Source organism: Solea solea, chromosome 15 (genome assembly GCF_958295425.1).
Source record: "Solea solea chromosome 15, fSolSol10.1, whole genome shotgun sequence".
In the NCBI taxonomy this organism is placed as follows: Eukaryota; Metazoa; Chordata; class Actinopteri; order Pleuronectiformes; family Soleidae; genus Solea; species Solea solea.
In genome coordinates this window covers 26,073,311-26,093,994 of record NC_081148.1, presented here as the reverse complement: position 1 = coordinate 26,093,994, position 20,684 = coordinate 26,073,311, and the positions used below count along the sequence as shown (strand labels likewise).

At 41.2% G+C, this 20,684-nt stretch overlaps 1 protein-coding gene across 4 annotated transcripts in view; it reads right to left on the bottom strand.

The window, feature by feature from the left end:
* Positions 1-20,293, bottom strand: part of gbf1 (golgi brefeldin A resistant guanine nucleotide exchange factor 1) — a 71,088-nt gene extending 50,795 nt beyond the window's left edge. For 3 of the 4 annotated variants that reach the window (XM_058652332.1, XM_058652333.1, XM_058652334.1), the window contains exons 1-3: positions 19,900-20,293; positions 14,926-15,051; positions 14,250-14,316 (exon numbers count right to left, since the gene is read on the bottom strand). In XM_058652332.1, coding sequence (XP_058508315.1) covers positions 14,250-14,316; positions 14,926-15,021 — 163 coding nt within the window. In that variant the 5' untranslated portion in view covers positions 15,022-15,051; positions 19,900-20,293. The remainder of the gene's footprint in view (positions 1-14,249; positions 14,317-14,925; positions 15,052-19,899) is intronic. The other variant, XM_058652335.1, reaches the window with a different exon arrangement.
* Positions 20,294-20,684: the final 391 nt, after the last annotated feature.

Below are 20,684 nucleotides of genomic sequence, written 5' to 3'. Positions count from 1 at the left end.
GGGTGCAGTTCCTCAGAGAACCAGCAGCAGCACAAACCTCAGAGCCGCGATCCATCTGTGGTGTTGAGTCTGGAGGGATTTATGCAGCGAGTCCTGGATTAGTTTGACCTATACTTGACTTCAACAGTAACATTGATGTCCACTAGTTCACAAGTTCATTCTCCCTTGACCTCAGTGTCTGAACACCCTCCTTCCTCCTCCGCCCGCCGACCCTGCTCACCACCCACCGAGTCCTTTGAGGTCGTAAATTTAGCAGCATTTCACCACTCACAACCTGAAGCACAGTGTAAACCTCAGTGCATTAGCTGGAGGACTGGGACTGTGAGCTGCTGTGTGACTGGAGACACTGGTCAGACTGGGACACGCCAAACACGGGGATTACGGAGGACAAAGGACAAAAATCCAGACAGACAAATGCAGCTGCTATTCACTCCAACACAAGCTCAACTTTACTTCACTACACCACAGCGTAACAATAATTCTGCGACAATCGTGATATCTCATGTCTCAGTGAAGGAAACAAAAAGTTAAAAGTGCACAACATAGAGAAAGGTCAAAGGTCATAAGGTTTCCCCTCATTCATTTGAGCAGCGCCACCGTGAGGAGACATGAAGTAGTGATGACGCCCAGCGAGTGAAACTGGCCAACTGTCAGTTTACTTTACAGCGAGTTCATTTGTTCATAACAATATTGCTATAACTCCAAAAACAAGTATCGATTTAATCAGTCAAATATATCATATTTTATTTGTTTGAGAGTTCCTGTGTTTGCGCTCCCTCACTCGTCACAGCTCGACATTAGAACACAATTTCAAAACAAAAATCCTAACATAGCGACTCATTTGCAGCCATAACCTGTTATACAACTCATTATTTTGAATGGGTGAACAAATAATCTCCAAGATAGGATTGGTTGGTAAAATGAATAATAACCTAATTTTATGCATGTTATTGAAGACATCTACGCATCAAAGTTGACTAAAATGATGGGGAAAATTCAACAAAAACGAAAGTTTGGGGTTTGTTTTTCATGTAAAAATGAATCTTGGTGCCAAACACACGATAATGTCAAATCAAACGGATTCTTTTTCTGGTCATATTTCAATTACAAGCGTCCCACATTCTTTCAGACGGTCTAAAAGTGCGAGCAGAGCCGTGGACTGCAGAGCCGGGGAGTGAACATGGCTCCACATATCGCCAGGTCTATTTTGCTTTCAGAGCAATCAACACCTTCTTGTTGTCCCAGGTTGTTAGCATGTCTGCTCGTCAGCTGCACGGAGGCCACACCAGCCCCCGCAGCCTCCCCCGTCTCCCTGCCTCCCCCCTGTCAGCAGGGCGGCTTTTGTCAAAATTTGTTATGTGCGGCACTGTGATCCCACTCTATTTGGGGCACTGCTGCTGCCGCCGCCGCCGCCGCTGCTGCGTCGCCTCCTTTTGACTCAATACTGCCACTCTGAAATGTGACCAGTTGTTCGATCACCACCTCCCCTCATACAGGCTACATACACCTTTCCCAAGGTCAGATTCCAGCACTTTTAAGGTTACTTTTAATGTGTTCCCAGCATCAAAACTGGAATTTGTCCATGGGAATAAACTGGAATTTGAACTGAAAGCATAATCTGGCACAATCTTTGTTTAAACAATCAGATTTGATACAAATACAGTATTAAATGCTATTTCCTCAATCACCACGGCACGATTAGGTCGCATCTCCACGACAAAAAAGTACCTACTTATAGTGGGCGGAGTCATCACTGCACGGCTGAGTGAAACTGCAGTGACTTCATTTTATACGCTATCTACAATTTGGCACTGTTCGGCTTGATTTGTGTCCACACGTCTCCGGAGTACAGAATCCTACTCCACAGACTACAGCGGCAGCGGTCTGTGATGCCACTCGCGATCGCCGACGCTGTCCCTAAATACACCACTCCACTTTAAAAGACTGCTGTTAAATATAGAGGTTTCCCTGGTAGTTGTTGGAGATTAACCCACGTTGTTAGGATTGTTAAGTAGTTTTAAGTGAACTACAGTTCGGCGCTGTTTGGCTTGATTTGTGTGTGGGACGTCTCGTCCCGTGACGGGACTCTGGCCAGTCAGCGGCCGGCAGTCTGACCAATCATCGCATAGTACCTACTTAGCACGTTTGGAACCTCGCCAGACCAGGTACTAAAAATAGTACCTGGTACCAGGTACTATGCTAGTGGAAACTACTTAAACTGTGGTGTGGCCTTTAAAACCCTGATTATTATTAAGTTGTTTTTTTTAGTTTTTTTATCTAAACCGGCTAACAGGGGGCGCTGCACCCTCTCGCCATAAAATGCCTTGGACGCTATTCATTACACTGGTTTACACAATATGCAGTCTTCATTAAAGAGTACTATACTACTATATATATATAATATATATTACTACAATATAGTATACTACATTTCTCTGCACCTGTAGGGAAATGTAATTCTTGGCGTGTTTGCCGATATCCGACAAGACATTTTAAATCCAATATCTGCTGATACCGATATTGTACCGACATTCGGACAACTTCTACAGCTTTGAATTCATGTGAACTCCGCAATCCCAGTGTTGTTTATCGTGATGGTATTACGCTATAAACAACCAAAATTGTGTATTATAAAAGCCACCGTTACATACTTTAATTTAGACTCTTTGACATCTTCTAATTCCCCCATATAATAAACGAAATATTCAGCCAATGGGCGATTTTACAAGAGAAATACAGTAAGAATTCAAGCATTTTCGAGGGACCCCAAGCACCCGCATGACCCCTGTCCTCTTTCTCTGCCCACAAGACATTTCTGACCCATGTCACCTTTACAGCACACACACTCCTTCCAAACCAAACTCCCAGCTGCAGCCCAGAAATAGGACAGTGTTTTCTAATTCAGGGCGTCCACTCAGAGGACAGAGGGGGGACGGGGGGGTGACAACCACACACATGATGTCCAGGGATTGTCAAGTGATTTCACTCCAAGGAAAAACCAGTATCACAATTTCCACAGTCACTGAATGAGCAGTGGATTATATCTATCAATAAGATCATACTAATAATAACCAAATGAGACAAACAACTTTTTTCTTTTTCCTTCTTAAAAAGTTTTCTGTACACGTGGCATTTTGTACAAGAAACGAATGTCTTCATACACAAAAAACAAGAGCTGCAACCAATTATTTTCAGATCAGATATTTGCTTGTCCCTAAAAATGTGACATGGTGAATTACGTGGACAATATCCATGATCACGTGACTCTTTCGCTCTCTGCAGTGGAGCATTGGTTCCCAAATTCTGGGTTGGGGCTCCCAGAACGGTCACGGGAGATTTTATTCGCAGATGACATGGTATTGTGATACATATTTCACTTTTTAATAACCATTAGAAATGGTTTGTTTACTCATTATAAATTATAATAGGTGTTGTAAATGTGGCTGTAAATCTGTTGCTAAATTTAGCGACAGATTTACAGATTATCTTACGTTTTTTTATCGTGGTTTGGGTCAGGTTAGTTTGCCGTCTTTGAAATGTGAGTTCCTGTAGAGAAAAGAATTATGGGAAACAAGGGGTTCAAACCAGTCCAGGACTAATGTTCATGACTTTAAAGCGATGATTCGATTATCAGTAGCGTACCGTGGGGTTTCAGTCAGGGCCTTCAGTAAAAAAAAAAAAAAAAAACATGCACAAACACAAGCACATACAAAACACACTATTATGCACTATATTCACGAGACAGTTCATCTGCAACAACCAGAGCGCACACGCACACCACTGCGCATCTATAGGCTACTGCATCATTACCACCACATCTTCCGTTATGTCATTTACTTGAAGCTCTTACGTCTAGCTCTTGTTTGTACCCAAAGGTTTAAATGCACTTATTGTAAGTCGCTTTGGATAAAAGCGTCTGCTAAATGACATGTAATGTAATATCGTGCATCCAGAAATAGAAGAGATAGAGAGTCAGCTTTGAATTCACTTAAAAAAATCAACAAAAACAAAAAACAATATAACCAAGCTGTCAAAAGATATTTATCGGAATTGGACATCAAGGCCTGCAGGAGTAAATGTAGCCAAATACTGTACATCCTGTTTCTAAAACAAGTGTGTGTGTGTGTGTGTGTGTGTGTGTGTGTGTGTGTGTGTGTGTGTGTGGGATTCCCAGCCTGAGACCAGTGTGTGATGCTATGCTTAGCTAATTGGATATGTGTATTTCAATGTCCGTGGTCACAGCACCCTTATGGGGCATGAAATAACAAGCAGCTGCCTGTGTGTGTGTCTCTCTGTGTGTGTGTGTGTGTGTGTGTGTGTGTGTGTGTGTGTGTGTGTGTGTGTGTGTGTGGGAGAGCCATGGCTGCTGAGAGGTTTATTAACCCAGTCCATCAAGGCATTGTGGGATTCACGCTAAGACACCAAAGGCTTAAGGATGTGAGTGCCACACAAGCAAGACAGCAAGACAGTGCCTCACCAAAATACTAATATGGGCCCTTATTTTCCAGCACAACAACCCCCCACCCCCACCCCCACCCCCTCCCTGTAAGCTAACACCTCTCCACCGGCGCTGTGTCCACTGTTTGTGCTGGAGTGTAACTCTGATCTGAGCAGCTTCAGCGTCCTGACGGAGATTATCGACGGCAGCTCCGACGCTTTGCCGATGCCATGCTATTGTGCCTCACCCTGTGCAAAAGTGTGTGTTTATGATAATGATCAAACAGGGCAGCGTGAAGCCTCCTTTAACTGGGCTTCACACCATCACTGGGATCACTTTACTCCATATAACTGTCAATGGGGAATTAGAGGGCTCTGTGAAAGGTGCAGCCCCATTTGTTTTTACTCTGCCTCGCCACAAACACGTTTTTACTGCCGCCAGCATAGCAACACAGCACAAATGAGAAGTGTGGAGGTGCCATTAATCAGCCATGAAATGTACAAGTCCACGACACCAACTTCCTGAGCCCTCTTTATGTTAGCTACGCTTATAACTAAACAAAAAAAGGGCAGCGATATCCAAGTTAAAACCGCTTGGATCCTCACTGTTAAATCACTGAAAAAAGAGTCAAATTGACCCATGTCAGCATTTATAATATTGTTCAAGGGTACTATCTGATTTTCTGAAGTGGTTGTATGAGGTAAAGACATAGAAAAACAAGTGTGAGACACACAGGCTTACTCCGAGCGAGGAAACAAGACAAAAGCAGTTTTCAGCCGCTTCACTTAAGGCTCACTGTATAAACTAATCACTTCATCTATGACAGTTTAAGTGTATGGTATCTTAAAAGAGTGTGTTCGCTGTTTTATTTCACTGTCACACAGATTTTTCCAACAGGAAACTGAAGTTTGTAAAACACTCACTCTCCCACTCCAAAGTCCATAGAGAAAATCAGTGATTTTAACATCACAGCACACAGGAGTTGTTGATCCTCTGCTGCCTCCATCACTAAGTTCACATGTGATATTGGGTGAATTCAGCGATGAAGTCATTTGCTCAGATTTACCTCAGTGACAGAAAGTGACCACACGAGGCAGCGGTAGACAAGCAGCTCCTGTGTCCCTTTGTGATATCAGTAGATACTTGACTTTGTGATATCAGTAGATACTTGACTTTGTGATATCAGTAGATACTTGACTTTGTGATATCAGAAGATATTTGACTTTGTGATATCAGTAGATACTTGACTGTGTGATATCAGTAGATATTTGACTTTGTGATATCAGTAGATACTTGACTTTGTGATTTCAGTAGATACTTGACTTTGTGATATCAGTAGATATTTGACTTTGTGATATCAGTAGATACTTGACTTTGTGATATCAGTAGATACTTGACTTTGTGATATCAGTAGATATTTGACTTTGTGATTTCAGTAGATACTTGACTTTGTGATATCAGTAGATATTTGACTTTGTGATTTCAGTAGATACTTGACTTTGTGATATCAGTAGATACTTGACTTTGTGATATCAGTAGATACTTGACTTTGTGATATCAGTAGATATTTGACTTTGTGATATCAGTAGATACTTGACTTTGATATCAGTAGATACTTGACTTTGTGATATCAGTAGATACTTGACTTTGTGATATCAGTAGATACTTGACTTTGTGATTTCAGTAGATACTTGACTGTGTGATTTCAGTAGATACTTGACTTTGTGATTTCAGTAGATACTTGACTTTGTGATATCAGTAGATACTTGACTTTGTGATATCAGTAGATACTTGACTTTGTGATATCAGAAGATATTTGACTTTGTGATATCAGTAGATACTTGACTGTGTGATATCAGTAGATATTTGACTTTGTGATATCAGTAGATACTTGACTTTGTGATTTCAGTAGATACTTGACTTTGTGATTTCAGTAGATACTTGACTTTGTGATATCAGTAGATATTTGACTTTGTGATTTCAGTAGATACTTGACTTTGTGATATCAGTAGATAGTTGACTTTGTGATATCAGTAGATACTTGACTTTGATATCAGTAGATACTTGACTTTGTGATATCAGTAGATACTTGACTTTGTGATATCAGTAGATACTTGACTTTGTGATTTCAGTAGATACTTGACTGTGTGATATCAGTAGATACTTGACTTTGTAATATCAGTAGATACTTGACTTTGTGATTTCAGTAGATACTTGACTTTGTGATTTCAGTAGATACTTGACTTTGTGATATCAGTAGATACTTGACTTTGTGATATCAGTAGACATTTGACTTTGTGATATCAGTAGATATTTGACTTTGTGATATCAGTAGATACTTGACTTTGTGATTTCAGTAGATACTTGACTTTGTGATATCAGTAGATACTTGACTGTGTGATATCAGTAGATATTTGACTTTGTGATTTCAGTAGATACTTGACTTTGTAATATCAGTAGATACTTGACTTTGTGATTTCAGTAGATACTTGACTGTGTGATATCAGTAGATACTTGACTGTGTGATATCAGTAGATATTTGACTTTGTGATTTCAGTAGATACTTGACTTTGTAATATCAGTAGATACTTGACTTTGTGATTTCAGTAGATACTTGACTGTGAGATATCAGTAGATACTTGACTTTGTGATTTCAGTAGATACTTGACTTTGTAATATCAGTAGATACTTGACTTTGTGATTTCAGTAGATACTTGACTTTGTGATATCAGTAGATACTTGACTGTGTGATTTCAGTAGATATTTGACTTTGTGATATCAGTAGATACTTGACTTTGTGATTTCAGTAGATATTTGACTTTGTGATTTCAGTAGATACTTGACTTTGTGATATCAGTAGACACTTGACTTTGTGATATCAGTAGACACTTGACTTTGTGATATCAGTAGACATTTGACTTTGTGATATCAGTAGATACTTGACTTTGTGATATCAGTAGATACTTGACTTTGTGATATCAGTAGCTACTTGACTGTGTGATATCAGTAGATACTTGACTGTGTGATATCAGTAGATACTTGACACTTTGATGTCAAGTATCACTTGATACTTTGATCGCAAAGTATCAAGTAGATACTTGATACTTTGCAATATCATTGTGTGGTACCGTGGTACCGTGCCATCACTCTCCGGACGATCATTTCTGGCTCTGTTTTTCCTCCTCTTTTTTCTGGCAGTTAGTTTGTTTTGCTCACGTCTTTCCCACTGCGCCTGTCTGTTGGCACGTCCAGACTCTCTGCAGCTCCTTCAGAGTCCGAGTCCGTCCCCCCACCCATCACACAGACAGACAGACAGACAGACAGCACCCCGGGTGGTGTGATTAATAGCCCTCTGCTGGGACTCTCCATCCACTCAGCACTCTGTTGAGAGCTCCTGAGACGGGACAACAGTTGCATCCCCTCTTCACACTGGGCCTAAGCCGCGCTGTCAGTCCCCCGTTAGGGCGCCGTTAACTGGCCAGATTTACAGCCACTAACCAGCACTAGGTGGCAGCCTGTCTGGAGGACGGGGAGCCACTGCGATTAATCACACTTCACGTGATGGGGAGTTTTTGAACGGGAAGGCCAGAGACTGTAACACCCCATAATCCGCGGTGTTGGTCAGACACACAAACTATTTGTCACCTTTGACTCTGGGAATCTGAGACGGCGTATTTATGACTTTAAACACACGATAATAAATCATGAGATAATCACGAGATTAATCGACAGTCAGAGTAATCATAACGGGACGTTACTTTTTAAAAACAGTGGCTGAACATCATTTTTTTCCCGCAGTATTTATGGCGTACTGACATTTATATATTTTGTAAAGTCAATAATCAACAATGTTTCTTTGTTAAATGAAGTAAAGAAACGGGAAATATTCACATTTATGACAAAAAACATTTGAAAACTTAATCATAATCGCTAAAAAAAATATATATAATCATTGTCATGGAATTCATTGTTGCAGCCCTGGTTTAGAACTAAAATACTAATTAAGTGAAGTTATTTTCAGAAATTGGAAACAAAACAGTAATATCTAATTTTTTGAAGAAAGGAGCAGGGTTAGGGTTAGGGGTTACCTCTGTGAAGGCGGCCATTTTGGACAACAGTGTTTTTACGGTAGCCCACAATGGACAAACTCAGCAGGTTTTGAGTTAGGATGTCTACTGAAGGCTGCATTGTTTATCTGGCACACTTAGAGAAGACCGTAAAGTTCACACACTGTACCTTCAAAAAGTATTTGAATCGTTACCTCAGGAGAGGTAAAACAACTGTCGCCTACAGTGAGGACGTCCACAGACCTGCTGTGAGACAACAATGCTTCTTCACATATTCTTAGACTTTTCTCCAAAAAAACATTTTTGCATTAACGTTAAGTCGCGTAAAACCACTCACTTTATGGTCTTTTGAGTGCGTCGTAAAAACAACAGTGACAGCGGGACGGAGAATCTGAGCAAGTGTCCAACACTTCGAGCCACACGACGGCGGCTGAGACACGTGTCACACATGTAAAGAAAATGCCATGAGGCAGATTCTCCTTGATCCCAAATGCCTGCGTGAGTAAACATATTTGCATAAGTGGCTGAGCGACATGAATTACTGTGCGTGGACCGCGGCTGCAGCTGCCAGCTGCTTTCTGCCGCTTCAATTACGCCAGTGATATACGAGTGAAGATCAGGTGGCGGCAGGAAGGGATTGGTGAGAGACGGAAGGAGGGTAAAAGGTCACGACCAGCACTCCACCCACCCGGTCCTCAAGGTGCAGCAGCCTCTGGAGGCCGACAAGTGCCTGCCTGACAACGAGCTGGGACCCTGACAACACAACACACGCTTGACCTTGAAATGAGACTCAAAGCATGTGTGCGTTTTGTCTTGGTGACGGACATGATGGTAAAGACGGGGTGAATGAGTGAGGCTGCCTGTGGCACGTGGTTCAGACATGGCTCCCTGTACGTTTGAAGATTCTATCATTTCATCTTTTAAGGGACTGAAGCTGTTTACGGAGAACTATTAGGGCCACGTAAAAAAAATATATAACAGCAAGTCAGAATTCTGACTATCTTTATATTTTCTCAGAATTCCAACTTTAATTACGACTTTAATCATAGAATTTCGACTTTCAACTCAGAATTACAACTTTTTTATTCAAAACTACGACTTTCTGACTTTAACCTCAGAATTCGGACTCTCTTGGTGTGTTTGCCGATATCTGATAAAAAGCAATACTGTGCCAAAGAATTCCCATCACGATTATCCTGGTGAAAATAATTGTGATTTGTGATATTACCGAGATGCCTTAATAAAATAATAAAAACGTTCATTAAAACATAAATGACAAGAACTGTATGTCAGTGAAATATTAATGTTTTATTGTTATGCTAAATTGACTTGCTGGTGTCGATAATATGGTGCATCCCTACTGATGATCATTTATTCATCTTTCCCTTTCATTTATTTTCTTAATTGCGTCACATTTCATGTGAATCATGGCCATGCGTTGAATTATTGTTTGAACATTTATTTGCGTTACTGTAAAAATCAAGTTTTCCAACGGGTGGGAAAAACTATAAATTTAAAAACATTGGGGGTTTTTTTGGCTCTAACTGTAATTTTCAGTTTTTTTCTAAATTATCTGTTTTATGTCATTGCTTTTGGGGGGAAAAGCAGGATAATTATTGCAAAGGTCAGCTGGAGGGAAATCAAATCATACACTGCACTGTTCACGCTGCAAATCCACGGCCGTACCCCCTGATATCTACCTCTGCTGCTGTGCTGCTGATTCAGGTCAATTAGAGGTGTGCTTGTGAATTTCGTTAGTGTGTGGAGGAAGAGGAGGGAAAGCTGTCAGTCAAAGTGCCACTCCGGCGGCTTTGTATCCGAGGGGCTGCGAGAGGCTCTAAACCTGTATTTGTATGAATAAAAATGAAGGGATTTAGGAGCAGACAAAAAAGAAAATGCAGCGGGGAGGGGGTTGATGGAAGAGGAGAGAACTGAGAAGCCGAGGCTCAGTGACTTCTGCATAAAACAGGTACAAGTGCAAAAGGAAGGGAAGCACAAGAGGGAAATAAAATGTATGTCAGAATCAAAGGCTTCGCTTTCTTTTTCTTGTGGTGAAATAAATCCACAGTTTTATTCAACAAGAGACGGACACAGCTTTTGTCTCATTGAAGACAATCCTTCATGAAAAAGAGACGCCACGTGCGAGTCAGGTAACGGGGGAAAAAGATCACGCCCGACGTGTTCACACGTTAAAATGCAACCTGAAAATTTATTGTGTGTAATGTCATCAAAGTATGTTCCCATTACATTTTGGTAAGAATCTACTGATGACATCACAAGACACCGTAAAATTGTCAAGAAATCCCATTCTTTTAAAATGGGCAAAACTGTAGAAAAAAACACACCATCAGATTATATTTCATCTGGATCTGATTCAGATTACGACATCTTCACAAATCAGAATTCATTTTGTCATGTTTATGTTTGAGGAGATTTCTTGAATGCATCTCATTAACTGCTCTACATACAAATATGAAAAAGAAATTTGCATATTTGATAAACAATACCATCAAATATTTGAATATAATTCTTGCTAGCAATGCCCGTCGCTAAGCGGTGTCGTCGTTAACAGATGAGTTGTTATGGGAGTAAAACAACGGTATCGGACTGACGTTGGTATCAGTAGATGCCAAATGAAAAATAGGAAAGAAAGAGAAATAATGTCTGTTTGTTTGCGTCCGTGTGAATATTTAGCAACCTTACAACCCCCGCCCACTTATTTTTCTTAAAACGCGAAAAGCAACACAACTTAACAACTTTCTGTCCATAAACCTAAAAAACTTCTCTGAAGACAGGACACATTCTCGTGATATCTCGTGTATTTTCTCACGGACTTTAGTTACTTTTCATTGACAGTCGTTAAACAATCTCCAAACGCAAGACAACGAGCGACAGCAAAGAGAGAGCTGGGAATATGTATTCTGCGTCTCCACAGAAACACAAGGCCGGCATTTCCAAAAATACCGTTTCAGGTCCTAAAACGCCGTCTCCGTGTGGACAGAACAAGTATTCGCATAAAGCCGTTATCATGTGTTTGTGCCTCTAAAACACCAGAGTTCTTTGTGACACAGATGTGGAGAGCGGTGGATTATGTGGGTGGAACGAGGTTAGAGACGGAGCGTTAGCTTCCAGGCCGCGTACTGGTAACTGACCCGTTTTAAATCAGAGGGAAGATTCCTGCTTCCTGGGACTGATCTGCCTTCACTGACTGAGTGGAGATGGAGCTGAGGCCTCTCGACACATGGCCCGTCGTCAGCGCTCCTCGGCATCTGTGCTCTCATTGTTCGGGGGGAAAATGTCGAAGCGAGAACTCATTTTACACCAGGTTTTTTTTTTCTTCCCCCTGCTTTCAGAAAAAGAGAAGCAACACTTCCTTTCCCAGAACAATTTATCTCTCCGCTTGACAAGACTGCCTGCTATATTTACCCAACTAAAATTGCAGATGATATACTTCCAGCTGCACAGCTCTGGAGCTCGCCCCCAGCACATGGTCCTGTCAATCACCGTGGTTACGACAGAGCGCGACCGAAGCCCTCCGACACAAACGCAGAGAGCAACATGGATTCCTAAACATTAACAGGCAGAGCCTTCTGTACAAGAACACCATTTTTGCTGATTAATGTTTTCTGAAACACAAGTTAAAGTCTGAATGAGAATAAGACGGCGTATGAGAAGAAGACGGCGTATGAGAAGAAGACAGATTACCACCCCTCCCACATATCACCGTCCATCTCTGAGAAAAACAAAACTAATTGATCAGTCTGTCAGATGCACAACTCTTCTGTTGCTGCTCTCTCACCGGGGGGGGGGGGGGGGGGGGGGGCAAAACGTCCTTGACTGAACCGACTCATTACTCCATGAAAATGCTTCAAAATCTCAATTTCATATTGAAAGAATACATAAAGTGTAATGGAATCGTTTCAAGGGGACGATGACATGGAGGAGGAGGAGGAGGAGGAGGAGAGGGTTTTTAGTGATTTGAGGGCTGAAAGGAAAGCGCTACAGGCAGAGAGAGGAAAGAAAGGGTGGATTCCTCATCCAGCAGCAGCGCCTGTCCATCTCCGCCGCAGAGACATTCCCCGGAGCGAAGCTCAGACTGCTGCAGCTCCATGTGCTGCGTCTTTCCCACTGTGTTCAACACGGTCATTGCAAAGGCATGACAACATACACACGATTGTCTCCAGAGCCAGATCCAGCCTCTCAGGACGAGGAGGAGGAGGAGGAGGAGGAGGAGGTGAAGACAAGCTCCACTGCAGCACACACTTTGACTTACAAATGATCCGTCAACACACTCAGTGACACAGAGAGAGACAGAGAGAGACAGAGAGACAGAGACAGAGAGAGAGAAAGTTCATGTTCTAACTTGACCTCTGCTCTTTCACTTTGTCACAGAGCAACGAGAAAAAAAGACGGGCCGAGCGACTGCAGCAACAACTTGGCAATCACTTGAATTCTAACGTGAGAGAAACGTTTTCCTGGGTTCATGTTGGTCTTAAATCACTCGCTAGATCTCACTACACCTGGTGAGAGCTGAATACGAGGGAGAGATGAAAAGAACAGCGCCTCAGGTATTTGGTGAAAAGTATCAGGATATGAAAGTAAACATCAGGAAGTTATGCCTTTTTAAAAAAAAAAAAGAGAAAAAAAAGGTGGAAGCAGCATCGACAACTACTGTAGTTATATACACACACACACACACACACACACACACACAACAGCATTCTTACTGCTGTGAGCAGCGACTGAAAAAACAGCTGCCAGATTTCATCTTCATCATCATCATCACGACCATCTGACATCACACACTACGTCCAAGACAGGAACTCAGACAAGTTTGCATTAAACACACATGACTAATTAATAACTTAATGACGGTTCTCAAACTGTGGTGTGTGTACCACCGGTGGTACGTGAGCTTCCTCCGGTAAACAAATAACAATTATACATGAATATTATACACGACTATTTCAGGTCATAGCCAGGACACTTGAGTGAGTTTAACTTAAATAAATGAAAAATGCTTTTCTTTTCTTTTTTGACTCTGGAAATCTGCTGATTTCATGACGACAGAAATTTACTTGGCACAAAAAACAGCCCAAACAATCTGGAAGGTGAGACTGTGAAAGATTCCCACCTCGACAGGAAGATTAACATAATATTTGTGGAGGTGAACAAACTGCTGTCCACACATTATCATCACTTCACACAGAGTCAGTAGAAAATAGCTGATTTAAAAAAAATACATATAAATGTGAATGTATAAAAGACAGAAACTGAGACATTAGGACATATATTGTATCTCAGATAAATATTGCTGCTTTTACATAGACTCCTGCCACCGTCATTTACCTTCATCATCTTCTCAAAATAAGGACATTTTAATCAAATCGAGCACCGAGACGACATGAGACAACACCTGGGAGAAATGATCCAGTGTTACGAAAAAAGACGTTTTAAAAGGCCAAGACATTTCTCACATTTATCTCACAGGAAATCACCTGATTAAATATCCCTGCGTGAAAAAGCTGGAAAACACCCTGAGTTTTTATTCATACGATGAGTTTAAAATGAGGAAAATACAGAGACAGAAACTGTCCGATCTTTGGTGAACAGCGACAGAGTCCAACTCAGGGTGCTTTCACATTGAAATCATTCTCAGTGCTGTTTAAATGACCTAAAAGCTTGATTTGGTTTAATTAGACTGGCACGCACACACACACACACACACACACACACAGACTTACCTTTAATACTGTTCAGTATTTCCTTGAGGTTCCCAAAGCTGTTCAGTAACGGGTCCTGTTCTTCATCCTGGAGAGAGAAATACAACCAACAGTGTACTTTGTTATAAAAGGTATTTCAGTGTAACGAGATACTGACACACATGTTACGAACATGTTCACGTCTTTATCTCACTGTGAGACAGACTTTCCAACAGGAAACTGAAGACGGTGAACCACTCACTCTCCCACACCAAACCCCATAGAGAAAACCAGTGATTTTAGCTTTCGGGGACACAGGAGCTGCTGGTCTTCTGCTGCCTTGTGTGGCCAGTTTGTGTCACTTAAATAAATATAAATTAAGATTTTCAAATGCCGAAGTCACAAAATAAGACATTTGAACTTAGTGATGGAGGCAGCAGTGGATTCAAATCACTGATTTTCTCTATGGGGTTTGGTGTAGGAGAGTGAGTGGTTTACAAACTGTTGGAAAAATCTGTCCAACACAACTGAGATAAAGTGTCCAACACACTCCTAAGATGACATAGACTTTTTGTAACATGGTTTCCATGGATTTTCTTGCGTCTCCACTGGCAGCCATGTTGTCACTGAGAGCACCATGTCTTGTGCTGGTTTTCGTTCCACAGGCACAGTGCAGTGCAAAGATAATAAACATCAGTCCACTCTGTGTTTGACTTACCAGAGGAGTATGAGTATTCCATCTAGAGTTCCTCTTGATTGATCCAACCACAGTGCCGATTTCTCCCTGGACAATGTAGATATTCTTGTCCACCATGCTGCTGCTGCTGCTGCTGCTGCTGCTGCTCTGTGAGAAAAACACAAGTGGATGATCAGTTTTATTACTCAGAGACTTCCTCGATATCACATTTTACCAAACTTTTTATATGAGGATCCACTTCTTGAACCTACCGTGACCCAAATCACAATATCAATCATTTGTGCCTAATGTAGCGACTAATTTACAGCCATATCTATAACATCTAACGAATCATTTCCAAGAGATGTTTGGTAAAGTCATTAAAATGTCATTTTATGCACATTTAAAAACATATACACATTAATCTGAACTAAAACATTGGGGAAATTTCGGAAAATTTGCTTGGGGACCAAAAAAAAAAAAAATCTCCTGCCAGCCATCTGTGGGTGCCGACCCTGTGCTTTGGAAACCTCAGTTCTATATAGTTATTTCTTACACTTCAAGATTATCACATAATTCCCATTAGAGGTCGACTAACGTCTTCACATCTCTCCGATCGACATTATGCAATTATATTCAGTACTTTTAATAAAAATAATGAATGAATATAAAATACATGAAACCGGTCATGAAAAACCAAAATAAAAGTAAAAATTAGTTTGAAAAAATAAAGTTTTTACTGACAACAATCATGAAGTTTCTGAGAGCAAAAATTGTAATAACTGACCCAACAGGTTATTAAAAAATGGCAAATATTGGCCCAACTAATCAAACTACCAATAAATCCCATGTTAGGATATTTTGATTCACATTATATTTCATTAAAATTACACCTAAGAACTAAAATACATCCTACAATCATGATTTTCATGGTTGTGAACCTCGACTGTGGACGCACTGGAATTCATTCAAGTGAAAGATAAACTAATCTCTTAGATTAAATGAATAAAATATAAAAAATCTGAAGTGATACAAAATGTATATATGTCTAAAAACATTAATTCCGCTAAGCTACAAGTCAAACTTCATGAAAATGGAAATGAAATCTAAGAACCAAACGGCACATTTCCATTTTCTTTACCGTGACGACGTCTTAAACCGATACAGAATCATGTTGACGTGCTGTTCATATTTGACCAGCAGTTCACCTTCAAAGTGGTTGGATTAACCTTTTTTTCCCTTCTGTCGTAAAACACATTGTGTCAAACAAAGATTTTCAGGAGTTCAGAGACTGTGAGCAAGAGGAGACACGTTTTCAAATTCATGACAGGCAGATTATACTCTAAATAATAAGAGGATGAAAGTGCGATGGACTGCACGAAACACGTCACCAGGGATGTATAGATTCCTTTTTTTTTTTTTTTTTTTTAATCTATAATACAATCATGACCTGATGTTATATTCAGGGGTCAAAGGGTCAAAAAGGAGACTAAGCCCACATCTGAGAAGACGACAGCAGAGCAGGTAGAGAAGAATCATCTCATAATAACTTCACTGGGTGTTTTAGCACGATGTTAAACTATTGGTCCACCATAAATTCAGAAAACCACAAAGAGCACCAGTGTGTGCAGTGACGACTTTGACCTTGTTTTGATAAGAAATGCAGGAGAATGGGTTTGTTAGGTGTGGGTAACTCGAAAAGGCCTGGACGATCGCAGAATCCTTTCCATGGTGAAGAAAAACCCCTTCACAACATCCACTCAAGTGAAGAACACTCCAGGAAGTAGGTGTAGCAGTATCTAAGTCTACCATAAAGAGAAGACTTCATCAGGGTAAATACAAAAGGATTCACCACAAGGTGCAAACCATTAATCAGCCTCAAAAATAGAAAGGCCAGAATTGACTTTGCCAAAAAACAACTGCAGAAACCAGCCCAGTTCTGGAACAGCATTCTTTGGACACATGAGACTAAGATCAACCTGTACCAGAATGATGAGACACACATCCTCTGTAAAACATGGTGGAGGCAGTGTGATGGCATGGGCATGCATGGCTTCCAATGGCACTGGGTCACTTGTGTTTATTGATGATGTGACAAAAGACTGAAGCAGCTGGATAAATTCTGAAGTGTATAGGGATATACTTTCTGCTCAGATTCAGCCAAATGCAGCAAAGTTGATCGGACGGTGCTTCACAGTACAGATGGACAATGATCCAAAATATACTGCAAGAGCAACCCAGGAGTTTTTTTAAAGCAAAGAAGTGGAATATTCTGCAATGGCCGAGTCAATCACCAGATCTCAACCCAATTGAGCATGTATTTCACTTGCTAAAGACAAAACTTAAGGCAGAAAGACCCACAAACAAGCAACAACTGAAGACAGCTGCAGTAAAGGCCTGGCAAAGCATCACAAAGGAGGAAACCCAGCGTTTGGTGATGTCCATGGGTTCCAGACTTCAGGCAGTCATTGCCTGCAAAGGATTCTCAACAAAATATTAAAAAGTAACATTTTACTTAGGATTATGTTTATTTGTTCAATTACTTTTGAGCCCCTGAAATGAGGAGCGTTTGTATAAAAATAGCTACAATTCCTACATGTTTAATCATATATTTTTGTTCAACCCCTTGAATTAAACCTTAAAGTCTGCACTTCAATTCCGTTGTAGTTGTTTTATTTCAAATCCAATGTGGTGGCATGCAGAGCCCAAATCATGAAGATTGTGTCACTGTCCAAATATTTCTGGGCCTAACTGTATACACATCGTTCCTTGTGAAACACGATAATCACAGAATCATTGTATTGTGATATTATTGCTACCATGGACCATGCATCACGTATCGTATGGTGAGGTAAGCTGTGATTATTCCCTGTCCTAGGGTTGGAGTTCTGCACTAGTTTTGATAAAACTCGGAATGGGAATCGAGAACTGGTTCTGATTTCCACGTTTTATCCTCGAACTGTGTGTTGGCAAGAATCTGGTGATACGATACATATCCAGACACAAACAGGACAATACAACATACTGCGATATATTGGTAGAAGCATAAAAAAAAATTAATTACAATACAAAAACCACTGTCAGGACATGCGTGAAAATTTAAATATTTTAGCTAGGGCCGCAACAAACTAATGATCAATCCAACACAGATTAATCAAGAAAAATCAACAAATTCATCATTTCCCATTTTTCCAACTAATTGTGACCAAAAAACAAAATCTCTTAAACATCTGGACAAACGGAGCTGTTGTTAATAATTTATTTACACACTTTAATTGAGCTCACACTTTCAGTGACACTCTGTCTCAGTGTTGTTTTGGTGTCCACACACATCACCAGTGGATATAAACACACATTTGATCACGGAAGCCTTCAAGTGCTGGGTCAGACCCTGAACTACCTTCATCCTGAGTGGTATCGATTCAACAAGGTGCTGGAAACAATCCTGAGAGATTTTGGACCACATGGACACGATCGCTTCGCAGAGCTGCTGCACGTTTGTCGGCTGCACGCCCACGACGTCCATGCTCCGATCCATCGCATCCCAAAAGATCTGGTTACTGTGGACCCTGCCGTTTGAGCTCAGTGAACTCGTTGACATATTTGAAAACCAGCTTTTAGTGATACGACGCATTATGCTGCGGGAAGACACCATCAGAAGATGGCCGACTGTGGTCGTTAAAGAATGGACATGATGGTTCTAAGCAGCAGGAACCCACTGATAAAAGGCAGGATGGATCATCCTTTCATGTTCTCAGGCATGTGTATCTGCAATATGAAGTTTGATCTTCTGTGCTGAAGAACCACAGAGAGCCGTGATACACCAGGATTAAGGAATGGGGTAAAGAATGAGGATGAAGGAGAACTTCTATCTGTGTGAAGGAATGAGGATGAAGGAGAACTTCTATCTGTGTGAAGGAATGAGGATGAAGGAGAACTTCTATCTGTGCGAAGGAATGAGGATGAAGGAGAACTTGGACAAACTCTGAACTTGCGTTGTCGGTGAAGGTTCCCAGTCATCCAGGTCATGATCTGCTTCAGTAGTTAGCTGTGGGCGACTGGACTTGCTTGAGTTGAGATGAATACAAACTCATTTGTCATTTGCTTTGTTTACATGGACACAAGTAACACGAATAAAAATGTGTCATGTAAACCGAAGGTGCTGCTCTGACACATTCAGGAAACAATAGGGTTGGTATAAGCAGACATGTCAGTCCGAGTGCAACCTCCTGGTTTGGTTCCATCACGTGTCTGATCCACGTAAAACGTGATGTGACACAAAAGTCACAGACACAGACGAGGAGGACAATGAGACGGATAGTGGACAGCGAGTGGACAGGAGCAGCATTTGTTTACAAGAACAAGAAGCTTCTTCTTTTACTTCCAGAGATTAGAATTAGACAACACTGGGCACGTCAAAATAGTCATGCAAGCGATGAAATTGTAGATTCCCATTTGAACCAATCCTTTTGGAATGAAGACATTTTGCACATGTAAACATAGCTACTGACTTGAACGTTAAACTACTTTAAATCACTTCTTCATCATCTTAAACCATGTCTAAACACGCACACAGGTGTACCTAATAAAGTGAACTGTGATTTCCCAATACAGTCGTACATACGCTGCAAACAAGTGAAGCAAGCTAGCTGTTTTGGCTGTCAGCTGAGCTAGGGAGGAGTTAGCCGGCTAATGACACATACAGGGCGATGCTAAGATGCTAAGCTCTCCGGCACATTCAGATTACCACAAACGAACGCAACACACAAACGCAACGAGGGGATAAACCAGTGATAATGAATTTGATTAGTCACCCACCGAAGTGTTTACGCTGTTGTCGCATAAAAAAGCACCAGTTAACCTGCAGACAAACATGACAGCTACACAGCAGCTAGCGCGTCAGCTAGCAGGGGCTAACAAGACGCGACAGCAATCGTATGCCGTTGTTTCTGATTAATGACACAAACAGGTTTAAGTTTGACAGAAAACAAGTAAATACGTAAATAAATACGTCACCTGTTTGTGTGTGTGTGTGTGTGGCTGCTATGTCGCTAGCGCTGTGGCTGACTCAAAGCCTAGCTCCACCAGCTAACAGGCTAATCCGGCCAAACAGTGAATGAAAAATAGCCAACGTTTCCTTCACGACGACGGACAAACGCGCCGCAATCTTCCCCACATTCCACTGCGGGGCGAAGCGGTGTCTCCGAACACAGCACAACAGGTCACTCTTTTACAGAGAAAACGTCCCAAATAGTGAGTAAATGAAGCGTCTGTCTGTCTGTCTGTCTGTCAGGCTGCCCCTGGTAAACACACTGACGTGGAAAAAGTCTGCGCTCTCAACCCAGCATGACGCTGGACGAGCTTTGATTGACAGGCCGCGAACGCGACACACCGGCAAAATAACACGGGACTCTAAAATATAGAAACGCGACCATAAAACATACTGCAGTGTACAGCTGTGCTCACGTTTTCAATTATGTAACAACAAAATCACAGTGGAGAGGAATTCTGAACGAAAACTAGCTTTAGCAAAAGAGGGCGGGACAGCGGCAGTGGCGGAGTTAAAGGTTGGTTGTCTCCGGTTGATGACAATAACACCGCCTGCTTTTCTATTGGAGGAAACAAACCGGAAGCTTTCCGCTCTAACAAGAATGACGATCAGAAAAAAACACGTAAAACATACTAAATGTACGGTTTAAAATGTGATTTAAATGATGGTACGTGTAAATAGAGCGTGTATGGATGTAGGTGTCAATGATTTTGTGTTGGAATGTATTGTTTGTATTGGGTCTTTTACAAGG